General features: G+C 38.0%; 1 protein-coding gene across 1 annotated transcript in view; it reads right to left on the bottom strand.

Moving 5' to 3' along the window:
* LOC135195596 (core histone macro-H2A.1-like) overlaps positions 1–13775 on the bottom strand; it is a 42201-nt gene that overhangs the window by 13846 nt on the left and 14580 nt on the right. Inside the window, exons 2-5 of the mRNA XM_064221919.1 lie at positions 12192–12298; positions 10088–10249; positions 803–929; positions 68–180 (exon numbers count right to left, since the gene is read on the bottom strand). Coding sequence (XP_064077989.1) covers positions 68–180; positions 803–929; positions 10088–10249; positions 12192–12298 — 509 coding nt within the window. The remainder of the gene's footprint in view (positions 1–67; positions 181–802; positions 930–10087; positions 10250–12191; positions 12299–13775) is intronic.

The following is a 13775-nucleotide window of genomic DNA, read 5'->3' as shown; positions in this document are numbered from 1 at the left end:
CATATTCCTTTCTAAAATTAGGTGATGGTAATTACTTCAGAAATAAAATATACAATGAAATTCAAACCTTTTGGCCAAGAAAAAGCTTCTTTTCTGAGAGAACAGTGAAGGATCCTGGTGGCGGTAGTATAGTGCCCATGTCCTTTCCTTTTGCTCTTAATTTCAGTGGAGATGCTGATCCTATGGAGAATAACATAATAAAATCATGATACTGCACAGTATTACAACATGTTGCTTACAGATATCCTGCACTAAAAAGTTCAAACTATAATGTCTAAAGTACAAGTAACATTTTTATAACAAATATATATTCATATTTTCGTAAATAAGATAAAGTTGAAAGGAAGGGTTTGTTGCCACTGACATCAAAGATTCTTACATCTCAACTCTGCTAAATATGAAATATTGAATTTTTTTTTTTTGCTTCACTTGCCTACCAAGATCAGTTCTTTCAACTAGATACATGTAAATGAAATGCTAGTACAGTACAATACTGTACTTAAATTTGGTATTCTAAGTATATTTTTAGCAATACGTATCGATTATTTTATAAATAGTGCATATACTTCCTGATAATCTCCATATTCAAATATTGTATTTGCAAACCTCTGAATACAAGTGTTCCACTATGCAGTACCCTAGAATTATATTTATAGTATCAATAACTTATGTACATCTTTGTATGGGGAAAAGTAGGAACAAAAAAACTCAAAAATATTTATTGGACCAAAAACAATGGCACTTGAATGGTCATTTTTACAAGTAGAAGAAAGAAGCATACAAAACTTTAAGACAAACTAACCTGCGGGTACATTAGCAGCTGCATTTGGCGTCTTATTTGGTGTATTGGCTGAATTTGGTATGGATGTGTCGGTGGCATCTGGTGCTGCTGTGTCTCCAGTGCTATCACTTATTTTTGTAGCTGGAAGCTGAAAGATCAAAACTGACAATGAAACAATAGAACCAAATGGATAGGACAACCCTTGATGAATTTAAGACTAATTTAATAGATTTGCTGTCCGTATTACAATTATTTCCCCACTATCTCCTTCAACTTCTTTTACAATAAAAAAAAAACATATACTGAGATGCAAAAGAAACACTTATATATAAATGCTGACTTCAGAAAGTGGTCCACAACATTGGAAACAGTCAATGTTCACATGAATTAAATACGTATTCAGAATAAAAAAATCTGTCTTCAATGGACCAAATAAGGGATTTTGACAAAGGAAAAATCTATTTCTGGGCGATGACCTGTGTTGCCCAGTGAAATGTTCCTTTAGCACACATTTCTAAGGTGTAAATATTGCTATAAATACCAGAGAAAAAAGCTATATGGTAATGCCAGAATATTCTGGCTCGCTCACCTTTATTTAAGGTGTCGGTATGGTATCTGGGGCGAGTGAAACCACTACCAGAGGTCTTCTGCCATTTAGTCTCTTCCTTTGTAAATTTCCCCTAGTAGGTAAGTATCCACATAATAAATTTTTAAAAAATTTATATTATTTGAGATGAATCTTACCTACTGTTATAGTTACCTGATTCCCACATTAAGAAGGTGACAGTGGGTAGTGCAGCTAGACAAAAATCCGTTCAGCCAATTAAACTGAAAGTTTCTTGCATGAAATCCAAAACACTCTTACCTGATCCTTTCTGGATTTTACAACCACCAGAAGTTGGATCCCATTCAGGAAGCAAGGCTCACATACATGAGCAGCAAACAGTAAAGATCAGCCTTGCAGACACATTAGGAAACCCCTGTGCCTGGGTCTATAAGTCCTATAAAACGACAGTCACTTGGAATAAATACCTTTGTGATATAAAGGTATGCTCCTATACAAAATTGTACCTTCAAGCTCCCCAAAATATTGAAACCCAGGATTTAAACAAAGGAGCCTAAAAGATTTATCTTCTTTAGTTCAGGAAAAGCCTACCGACTACTAGTAGTGAATTAAGGGCTTTACGGTTTTCAAACACAATTAGTGAGTGGGCAAAAACCAAATGGCACTTCTACTGAGCCACATCAATCCTATCCCGATACGATAAATTGACATAACACTAAATGAAGTTACAACTGCCGCTCACATTATGAATGCTCGCCTTCTATAAAGGTATAAGACATGGAGCTAGTTTTCATGCACTAGCCTAATCAAATACATCACAGAGGACCTTGTGTTCATTGACAAAGACGTTCTAGGTTTCTAAAAACACAAAACAAAAGGTTACCTTTGCCTCTTCCAAGCTGAACCTTCACAAATACATTCTAGGTTTTCTAAAACCACAAAACAAAAAATTAACTTCGCCTCCTCCAGGCTTAACCATTTTGCCCCTTTCAGGATTAGCTTTTGACAAAGATGTTCTAGGTTTGTTAAAGGATAACAAAGATTAAGTTTTAATTGCCCCATTAGGACAGAGAAGCAGTTCCTCTTCTTCCCCACTAAGGAGGTTACATTGGAATTCTTACAGTCACTGTGAAACATAGCCTTAACATCACCCTCAGCTCTAAGGCAGAAAGATAAAGTAGCATTCCCTTTACAATAGCTTAAAGAAGGGTGCTGGCTATAAATTTACTCATAAACTGACAATAGTGTTAAATAAAAGGTTTCATAGTAAATAATTCAGATAAAGTTTAGACCTGCATCTAAACCCCAGAGAGACTGATTTAGAGATGAAGGTGCATCAATTCCAACACATTATGGTGCTGATCCTCAGCGAGATCTAAAAGGGCATGATGCAATATCAAGGAAAGTATGGAACGGTAACTATGAAAGTAGACAGCGAAAAGTCTTACTATCTCTGAGCAGAAAAACATTGATGTCGGCAAGATTCCGGGTGCTGAAAATTCCCCTTGAATGGCACAGTCAGCAATACACAGACCACTGCTTCTGACCCACTAAGGATAGATCATATGATAATTTGAAAATCCCCTTATTGGGAGGGGACATTCTAACATCTCCAAGCAGTTAAGGAGATGCATAAGTTAGTGGAACTGAATGGAATTGTGAAGTCGAGTTGATTTCCTCTAATGGAAGAATAATAGACATCTATTGAGAGCACTAGAAATTCTGAAAATCATTTATTCTGAGGCTACAAGGGCTCTACAGGAGACACTAAGCAATTCTTGAACTTGAAATTGCTCGATAGTATTTAGAGTAGATACAAGGAGTAGGCCAGCGAGTCTGAATCCAGCCAAATTTAAGGAAAAATCCACTGCTCAAGCCTGAGGGCCATCAAAGGAGTAGTAATCATCCAGGTGTTCCTGTTCATCTTCATGCTAGTAGTAAATCTAAATGAGTGCTCCTCAAATCCCACAGCAATTGCCAAACTTACAGATGGAAAGACCACCTGCAGGTAGTTTGTTCTTTCAGAATCCCCAATCGCCAAAACACTGTCCTAACATAGAATGAATGATCAAACCAATATTATGTTCATTTCACTCAATGCAGCACATTTCCAACAAAAACTTTGTTTCTGACCAGGGATAAACCTGCTAGGCATCTCTGATGGTCTATCCACTACTCTGACATCTATTAAGTTTTACCAGGTGTAGTGTTGACCATTCTATGTTGCATGAGTGTAATGATACTAGTTAAAACTCTTTGTTTTGTGTTGCATGGCACAGGGAAAAACCAAAACCTGGAGACAAAGATGGTTCTGGATTACTTACAAATTTAACGAAAGTTAGTTGTAAGTTGTAATTTTTTACTTAGAGACTACAATATGTGAGCCTGATTATCTGATAAAATCCCCTGTGAGGCCATGTTTCCTAACAAGGAAAGCCCTTACCATATAGGAAGCTCCTTTCAGCACCTAAAATTCCTCAAGAAGCAAGTGGCTATTCGTCTTTGACAGACAAGCCTGCCCAATTAAGCATCATCCCCACATCACTAGATAGGAAGGAGGAATTAAGAGAATTAAAAATTATAATGCATACAAACCGGGCCTAGAGAAGCAACAGGTCCTTGGCATTTGGAATACTGTTGACAGAGTTGGTCAACTTGAACCAGTGATTCAATAGAAAAGATTCTTGCTCCTAAAGTCAACACCATCCACCAATGGGCAACAAAATCCCTGACACTACTTATAAAGATGCTGTACACCAACCCAAACAAAACACACAGAACAGCAATACCTTCTTGTAAATACATCTTGAAGGAACTTGTGTGACTGCGAATGTATTGGTTAAGAGGAATACGTGTCCTCATATGTACCAAAAGTCTGACCGTTCTTAGGAAAGATACTAAAACCATGCTAGAAAACCAAAAGTATGTGGACAGACATTTCCTGTTATTCTGTCTCAAAATGTCCAAAAATGACCACCTATCTCCAATTGCTTATGGAGCTAGGAGAGAGGTAAAATAAGGGTAAATTACCGCCTGGTCTATTCATTCTCTCTATATACAACCTCGTACTAAAAAGAGAAGACTTATGAGAGAGATTTCTGCTGAAGATGACAAAGGAACAGCTACTTGTAGGGGATTAAACCAGTGGAGGACAACCAAAAAGAATCACAACTCTCCTTCACTGTCTCCACCATGTAAGGTACTAAAGTCTCTCTATGAAAGCCTGGAAGTTGCAACTATCCATCTAACCTGAGGTCTGCACTTGTCCCCGAAAGGAATAAAACAAGACTATACCAATAGATACATACTCCCTTATCGCCTTAACCTGAGCTGCATAAGCAGGCACCAAAAGTGTTATCACTTCTTCCAAACCGAGTTAATATAAGCATGAAGACATTACTCTGCAGCATCAGAAATGAGTTCTCTCTCTTCCTCGCTAAACTCCAACTGGCATCAAAACCATAAAGCTGGCTCCACAAACTTGCTAGATTGGCACCTCCACTACTCTAAGCTGATGCAGAGACAAGACAATGTAGCGAGTAAAAGGTAACAACTCAACAAACTAGACTGAGACTCCATCAGCATGCCCAAAGCACCTGTCAGTCTCGAGTTCATCTCCCCACAGGAAAGAGAAAGAAACCAAACGTCATACTAAAGACTGTTAAAGTTCCAATAAGCACTTGTATCACAAGAGGCGGTCTTCGGCTCTCCGCAACTTCATAAGAAACAAGAAGACAAGCCACAGCAGACCTAAAGGGAACTTTGTGCGTTCAAGTACAAGAAAAGTTACGAAACACACACTAATGAGAAGGAGAAACCTTAGGTTCTCGTCTCCAAATCTTTAAAGGGCGCAGAAATACGCTAAGACAAGCAAGACATTCTTTATGTGACCTCTTTCCTCAACTAAATGAGGATCAGCGAAGCGTGATTCGCAACAAACACCAATCAGACCGAGGGAGTTTCTCCAATTCAAACTCTTCCACCAGAGGGCTACAGGAGACAGCTGCTTTCAGGAGGTAAACAAAAGAACCTAAAGGATTGATCTTTCTTCACAACACCTGGCGACAGGAAGCGACACTTGTCGATAGGAGGCAACAGGAGCAGAGTACTTCTTCGCATCCGAGACTCTATGAAAGAGAGATTCTTAAGCAACTTAGGGCTCAGTTACGTCCACACGAGTCAACTAAGGGAAAGAAAACAAGGCACCAAAGAAAACAGGAAAGATTGGGAGGCGGGGGAGAGGAGTTACAATGACAATCCCACTTCGTCTGAAAGCAAATCATCATACTTTATAGCACTCCTATACAACACGTCGTTAGAAAGCTCTGAAGCTAGAATAATATCTAGCTTGGAGAGAACCTTAGATACTATAAACATTTGAGTAGAGTTGAGTTGATTTGAGTTGAATATACAATTTAGGCCAAAGGCCAAGCAGTGAGACCTATGAGGTCATTTAGCACTGAAATGGAAATATAAGTAATGCCTACAGTGCACAGCATGAGGTCCACTGATGGCACTAACCCCCTCAAGTATAAATATTGTAGACTTGAAAGAGAAACATTAACCGAGGCAGTAGCAAGAGATCTGCCAATAGCCGGAGAAAAGGCATCCAAAAATATGAGAGATTGGTTAAACCGTCGACATAACATCGGAATGTGTAAAACTTGCTACAGACACATCATATCTCAATAAAAATGTTTATATCTATACTAAATATTATTAATCCTATGCATGCCATCACCTCAAACTAGGTGCCGATGACGGCACAATGCACATACAGAGTGAAGATTAACGTTTACCAAAATGGTACTTAGGCAAATGCAGGTATTGGAGAGCACAGAACCATATCGTCCTGAGAACCGTACTGGTTCCCTGGTAGCTGACACTTCCCAAAGGCATACTATTTCAGGGCAGTCCAATGCCTTACTTCTAACAGGGAAACTCAAAAACAAGCGCACATTATGGAGGGATTTGGAACATTCCCCATCATAAACTCGGTTCAACTTGTATTAAAACTTAAAATATGTTTAATGTTATGTTCTAACTTCTCAATATGCTTTTCCTGAACCGAATGGGGAGCAGAAGGCGGAGCTCCAAAGGAAATCTCAATACTAGCACTATCAAATGCCTAGCCTGAGTAGGGACAGCTGCACAAGAATGGACACAAGGTAGGATACAATTGACAGGTTTAAGTCCTCACCTAATTAATTGCTTTTGCAATCCATCAGTTTCCCTTCTTTCCCATATCTGACATATTCCAGCATAAAGTCCTCAGACCAATCCCATACATTCCTCGCATCTAGTTCAAAGATCCCACACTACCCTTGCAGCTGGTACAAACCGAATGTTGACCTACTTCAAATTCCAACATCCTGCTTACACCAAAATCATTCCTACATAGCCTGATGTTATTGGTTTTGCTTCCGGTGGAAGGCATCCTAGGAAAATTAAATTACAATACCATAAACAAGTGAAATACAGCCAAACTTCATAGAATACCAAAAATCGCCTATACACAAGGGCAGCAAGGAGAAGAGCTAAAACATTCTGTTTTTTGTTTGAAGGCCAACTCAACTAATCGGCATGGAGATACGTATAGCTAACTTTAACAGTAGGTAAGAATCTAAAATAAACAGATTAATGCTGCTGTTTGTGCTAGTACCATCAGGTTTATGATCAGGGCAGCCTAATCCCTCATCACTAAAGGGAATAGATATATTCCATTTGCCTGTCTTTTGGATGCACATGGAGGTACAGGCTAAATGACAATTATTCCTACAGTACAGGCAGTCCCCAGTTATTGATAGCCTGAGTTAGCGTCGACCCGGTTTTAAGGTGCTCTTGTAGCACCGACAATAAATGGATTTTAGGCACCAATATGCGCCAATCTCCACTTATCAGCACTGATCCCCACTTAACAGTGGCACCAATCCCTGGTTATTGGAGCCGATAAGCGCTGTTATCGCCAATTTTCGGTTGTCAGCGATTTTCAGTAATCGTCACACTGTCGGGAATGGAGCCCCCGCCGATAACCGGAGACTGCCTGTAGTTTCAATGAGGCTTTGTTACATTAGCCAGAAGATACACTAAAGAATGACAGTGTGTTTGTGCAACTCCCAGGGTAGCTTCAGCAACAGCTTCATAAACTGACTTTTCTCTCTAACTTTACAATAAACACATTGAAGCTCCATTGGCAGGCAACCTCAGCATGAATCCACCAAACATAGATAATCAACAATTAAATATTTTCTTGAAGTCTTTTCACTTCATTCAGCTTCATGCTGGCACTTTATAAGCACAAAGAGCTTTAATTTTTTCTTACAGCTGTGCTGCACTAAATAACTTACAAGATCTGTGAAATCACTGATCACAGAATGAGATGGTCAGGTGAAAGAGACTAGTAGCTGAGACAAAATTCTGGCATCCCAATCAGGTTCTTTAGTCAACAGTAACTTTTAAAATTTCCTCATTTTTTAACAAGTTGTGTAAATGTCAATACACTGGACCCCTGCCTATTCGTAGTTCTGGATTCACGGCTTTACTTATTCATGGATTTTTCTATGGAACATACTACCCACATTATTCACAGAAAATTTGCCAATTTGCTGTATTCTTCTTAGTAAAATATTCAATCATTACTGTACTTTCCTATAATTTTCACGAATAAACATAGATAATCAACAATTAAATATTTTCTTGAAGTCTTTTCACTTCATTCAGCTTCATGCTGGCACTTTATAAGCACAAAGAGCTTTAATTTTTTCTTACAGCTGTGCTGCACTAAATAACTTACAAGATCTGTGAAATCACTGATCACAGAATGAGATGGTCAGGTGAAAGAGACTAGTAGCTGAGACAAAATTCTGGCATCCCAATCAGGTTCTTTAGTCAACAGTAACTTTTAAAATTTCCTCATTTTTTAACAAGTTGTGTAAATGTCAATACACTGGACCCCTGCCTATTCGTAGTTCTGGATTCACGGCTTTACTTATTCATGGATTTTTCTATGGAACATACTACCCACATTATTCACAGAAAATTTGCCAATTTGCTGTATAGTAAGTCCTCGGGTTACGCCGGTCTCGACTTACGATGTTTCGTGGTTACGAACGCGCCCCCATAAAAATATAAAAAATAATATTTTGCGTCGTTCCGTCTTACGCGGTTTAGCGTCGTAAGCGACGTAAACAAACGCGAACTAGTTCCGGGCGCACGGCGGAAGAATACGCTTTGTGGGGGAGAGGACGGCGTCGCTTCGCTACGCTCATTCCACGCCCATACACCATTTTGGTTGTTTACACTGCCTCTCTCTCCCTTGTGTTGTATCATTTTTGTAACTTTTTGCTCTTTGTTATGGCTCCCAAGCGCAAGGCGGACTCTTCTGATGGTAGTGCATCGAAGAAAAGAAAGGCCATCACCATGGAAATTAAAGTGGACATTATAAAGCGATCTGAGAAGGGAGAAACGCCAACAAACATTGGCCGCTCGCTTGGCCTTAGCCGTTCGACCGTTGCTACCATTATCAAAGATAAAGAGCGCATCGTTGAACATGTGAAAGGATCTGCTCCTATGAAAGCGACAGTGATAACTAAGCAGCGTAGTGGTCTAATAATTGAAATGGAAAGGTTATTGGTGCTTTGGTTGGAAGACCAAAATCAACGGCGTATCCCAGTCAGCCTTATGGTGATTTCTCTTCACTAACCTCCCCCAGTCTCTCCAGCACCACAGCTTCCTCTCCAGTGTGCAAGCCAATCAAATTAATAAAGGTAAGGAATTGTTCTCTCGTTGTTATTGATAGGTATTTACATTAAATCATGTGGTATTTTTTAATGTTCCGACTTACGCTGAAAATCGTGTTACGACGCATCTTAAGAACGGATCAACATCGTAACTCGAGGACCCCCTGTATTCTTCTTAGTAAAATATTCAATCATTACTGTACTTTCCTATAATTTTCACGACTAAATTAATTTTTTGTGATAAAACTATTAAAAAACTCAGGTATAAGCATTTTTAGGTTTTTTTTTTTTGGTTACCTCTACATTTCCAACCAAATATGAATAGTACATAGTCTATCCTTTGCACAAAATTTTGAATTTTTTATAATAAAAGCACAAGTATAATGGCTGTAAATAAAACTTTACCAGGGACAACATTCTAGCCAACAAGAGTTTTCTGCAGGCATGCATGGATGGGTGCAAAACTCGGAAAAATAAATGGTTCTTAATTATTGATGAGAAACCCATGAAAAATGATAGTGAAATCAAAACTTGCAGTATTAAAGTTATAAATATAGTCACTTGGATTCCAAATACCAGTTTCCACTAGGAAAAATTCAAGTAATGGATTTGCAGACAGGACATGTGACCTCAAACCCGTGTTTGTCAGTTTTTTAGAATGGTTTAGAAACTACATTTCAAAGATGAACACTTTTGATGATTTTAAATAAAAAAAGCATGCAAAACAAAACAACATGAATATTAATACTGGAAATCTCTCATTAGAATAATTATAAAAAACTGAAACTAACCTCCAACTAAAGACGTCTTAAAGTCATAAATTTTCAATTATTGTAACATGAACACTTTTGCAAATAGAGCAGACAAAACAAAAGCAAATATTTCTCTTCAAGTAAGAAACTTGAATGTTTTTTAAAGAATGGACATAACACACATTCAAGAACAAGACAAATCTCTATACGTATTACCAAATAAAAATATAAATCCTTATAGGGTACTGACCTTTTTATGGGCTGGTGGTTTGGTTGCAATAGGTTTTTTATAAGGTACAGCAACAGGAGTGTTGCCTCCGGTAACAAATTTGCCACCTTTCTTTTTGGCCAATAATTCTGGATGTATCTTTGGTAAAACGCCTCCTGATGCAATGGTGACATTACGTAAGAGCTGTTGACAAAACCATCTTTATTAGTAGGCAAAAAATAGAGCATTTTTTTTCAAGTCTGATTTTTTTGTTCCTAACCACTTTTCATAACAAATTTGTTCATTCATATACAGTAATTACATAATGTGCATAATATTTGTATAGTAAACTGGGTTCACCATTCTTTCGTCTGTCACATAGAAGAAAGTTGTTAAGCATGCACGCGACATCAAAATCTGGAGATACATATAAAACCTCCAATTCACTTTCATTTATGAATAATTTTTCCAAACAAAACACATCATTTTAAGGATTGCATTTCAATTTCATACATTCATAGACAACAGTGTGGAATCATGATATAAATATTTTTTGTTTTACTGCCTATATTCCTCCTGCCCTACATATAGGTGGGTGCTGGGATTGTCATCACTCCCAACACAAGAAGATACATATAAAACCTCCAATTCACTTTCATTTATGAATAATTTTTCCAAATAAAACACTTCATTTTAAGGATTGCATTTCAATTTCATACATTCATAGACAACAGTGTGGTATCATGATATAAATATTTTTTGTTTTACTGCCTATATTCCTCCTGCCCTACATATGGGTGGGTGCTGGGATTGTCATCACTCCCAACACAAGAACTAAATAAGTATATGAGGAAACTTCTTACCCTTCTTGTGGAGAGCAACATTCTATACCTTCTGCCAAGCCAAACACAAGGTAAATAAGAAAGATGTTGAGGAAGAACAAGGTGAAGACAGACATCCCAGAAAGATAAGAGCAAGAGCTACCAGAACAGCTTGCACAACAGAATAAAACACTGTGGTTCACTCAGACCTAAAGGGCAAAGCCAGGGATAAAGTAATGGGATCCACTGAGAATGATGGGGTGTTAAACTTTTCACAGAAGCCAAATGTACTACCAGAAAGGCAGAGTGAGGGAACAATCTCTTGGAATGCCAAAATAAAGCCAAAACACCCACAGCAGCTCCTTGATCTTCTGGGAAAGACAGAGTAGAAGTACCAGAGAGACTAAAGAGAAGCAGTGGAGGGATCAAAGGAACTGACATCACACCAGCAACAACCCTGTGCCCGAGAAGAGCCAGTCAACCCTTGTCTGGTCTACATGTATCCTTCTTCAATCAAACAAGGGCAAAAAGGGAGGACACAATCCCAGTAAAAGAAGTTGTGGTCAAGTAGGAATAGAAGAAACATCCAAAACTGTAGTTCACTCAGACTTAAAGGGCAATGCCAGGCCGGAAGTAATAGGATCCACTAAGACTGACGTGAGAGTGAAACTTTTGGGAGGACCCAAATGTAACTGAAAGGTACAGAGGGAACAATTTCATGGAATGCTGAGAAAGGCCACAATACCTGCAGCAGCTCTTTTATTTTCTGAGAATACCTCAGCATAGTGGTTGTAGAGGAACTGAAGCTGAAGCTGTGGATGGCAAGAACTGTCATTGCATCAGCAAGAGCACTTGAGCAGAGGGATTGCCTCTCTTATCAAGTCTCCACACTCCAACATAAAAGGCTTGGTTTGTATTCCTGTAGGAACAAACAAATACCTCCTTTGCCTACTGTATATCTAAAAGTACTAAAGTATATTTCATTCCACAACATGCACAATACTATATTCATATTGTATTGGATGCTACAGGCAGTCGCCAGTTATCGGTGGGGGCTCCGTTCCCGAGGGGGTGTTGATAAGTGAAAACCACCATTAACCAAAACTTGGCAATTTATAGCTCCATAATGGTACTTATGGCGCCTCTGTTAGGCATGTTATGACACCACAAGGCGCCTCATGGCACCGATAACTGGAACTGTTATGGCGCTATAAATTGCCATCAGCCAATTTTTTGGCACTATACAAGTGGCATAAAACTGGATCACCGTTAACCAGGGACTGCCTGTATAATCATAATATATAGTATGTATCTAAGCCTCATACCTGATGAAGTTCCTCATCGTTTGCTATAGCAAGAAGGATGTGTCTAGGTGTTATGCGGGTTTTCCTGTTATCACGTGCAGCATTTCCTGCCAGTTCAAGAACTTCAGCTGAAAAGATGAAAAGATAGCTCCAACAAACAGTACTAAAATAAGTAAAAAGTCAAATAAATACAAAAATAAATAAAACATCTGAGAAAAATTAGACATAACACTTAGGAATATAACAATTGTAATCAAATGTAAGAAAATAAGCAGTACCAGAATCAGTTTAATGGCAACCTATAAATCAAGACAAACCTTCTATGATCAGTAAAATATATATTTCAAATAAAATTTATTCCTATAAAGTAAAAAATTTAAACAGATTAACCAACCATATTTACTTTGTACCAAAAACAAAACAAAATCAAAAAAACCATAAAAAGAGCTGCCAAATCACTGACAACATCCTTCCCTCTTCCAGAGCATTCAGTAAAGTAAATACGTAGTATATACAGTAAATGGTTCAACCATGGTAGAGACCCACAGGTTACAAAATTATGATTTTTACAACACTTCAAGGAAACACTGCATCATCTATTCAACATTGAAACCATCAACTTTCAAAAGAATAAAAGCCCTCCAGTACTGGGCATACAGATATCACAAATCATAGAACATGGATGCAGATAGGAATCGAGTAGTACTCAACACTAACTTGAACAGTGCACACACCTAATAGTAAATAGTACTCCCTACTGAAATAAAGGTCATGTTAGAGGCACATGAAAAAATATTCCATCTAAATCATAATTTTCATCAACTGACTGAGGTTCATAGATGCTATCAACACCCAGAAAAGAGCAAAATATTATAGAAATGATAGACCAAAATATATACAAATGATGGGGCATTATGAAGCCTCAAAAACAATACCTACCTTTCTGTACTGTAACATGTTATATGTTTCTGAGTGTTATAAGAAATATACTTGAGTCAAAATTAACATGCATTTCAATTTCATGTATCATTAAATATTATTAACAACCAGAACAAGGGGGCGCATTGAATGGGAGTGAGAGTGTTAGATAATCTATATAGCCTTGGTTTCTTAAGAGTTCCCCATAATCCTATTCTTTATCTCTGGTAATACAATACTAGCAGCCAATTCATTTATTATTCATCTGCATCCTGTTATTTTTAGGACCAACAGTTATGTTGCTAAAAGTGAAAAATTTTAAAAAGAATCTGTATTTTTTCCAAGTATGTATACAAACCAGAGCATTATGAGAAAAAGTATTCCTCGGCGCTTTAGATGCAAACAGCCAATGAAGCTTGGTAACAGGGTGGTTAACTAATGGTAAGTGGCTGAATTGGGGTATCCTCCACTTACCTTCCATATGCTAGCAATTTCTTCTTCAGCCTGGCATGGCTGAGGTGAAATCATGATACTACATGGCTCAGGTTTGTACACATTGGAAAAATACAAATGATAATTTTATACTGGTTCCTCCAAAAATGCAAAGCATTGCATTTAACGTAGAAGGCCACTCCCTGGGTGGAATGATGGTCTCTTAACCGAATGCCAAGATGAATCTCGACCTAC

Source organism: Macrobrachium nipponense, chromosome 16 (assembly GCF_015104395.2).
Source record: "Macrobrachium nipponense isolate FS-2020 chromosome 16, ASM1510439v2, whole genome shotgun sequence".
Lineage (NCBI taxonomy): Eukaryota > Metazoa > Arthropoda > Malacostraca > Decapoda > Palaemonidae > Macrobrachium > Macrobrachium nipponense.
The sequence above is the reverse complement of the archived record's forward strand: the minus strand, read 5'-3'. Positions and strand labels throughout refer to the sequence as shown.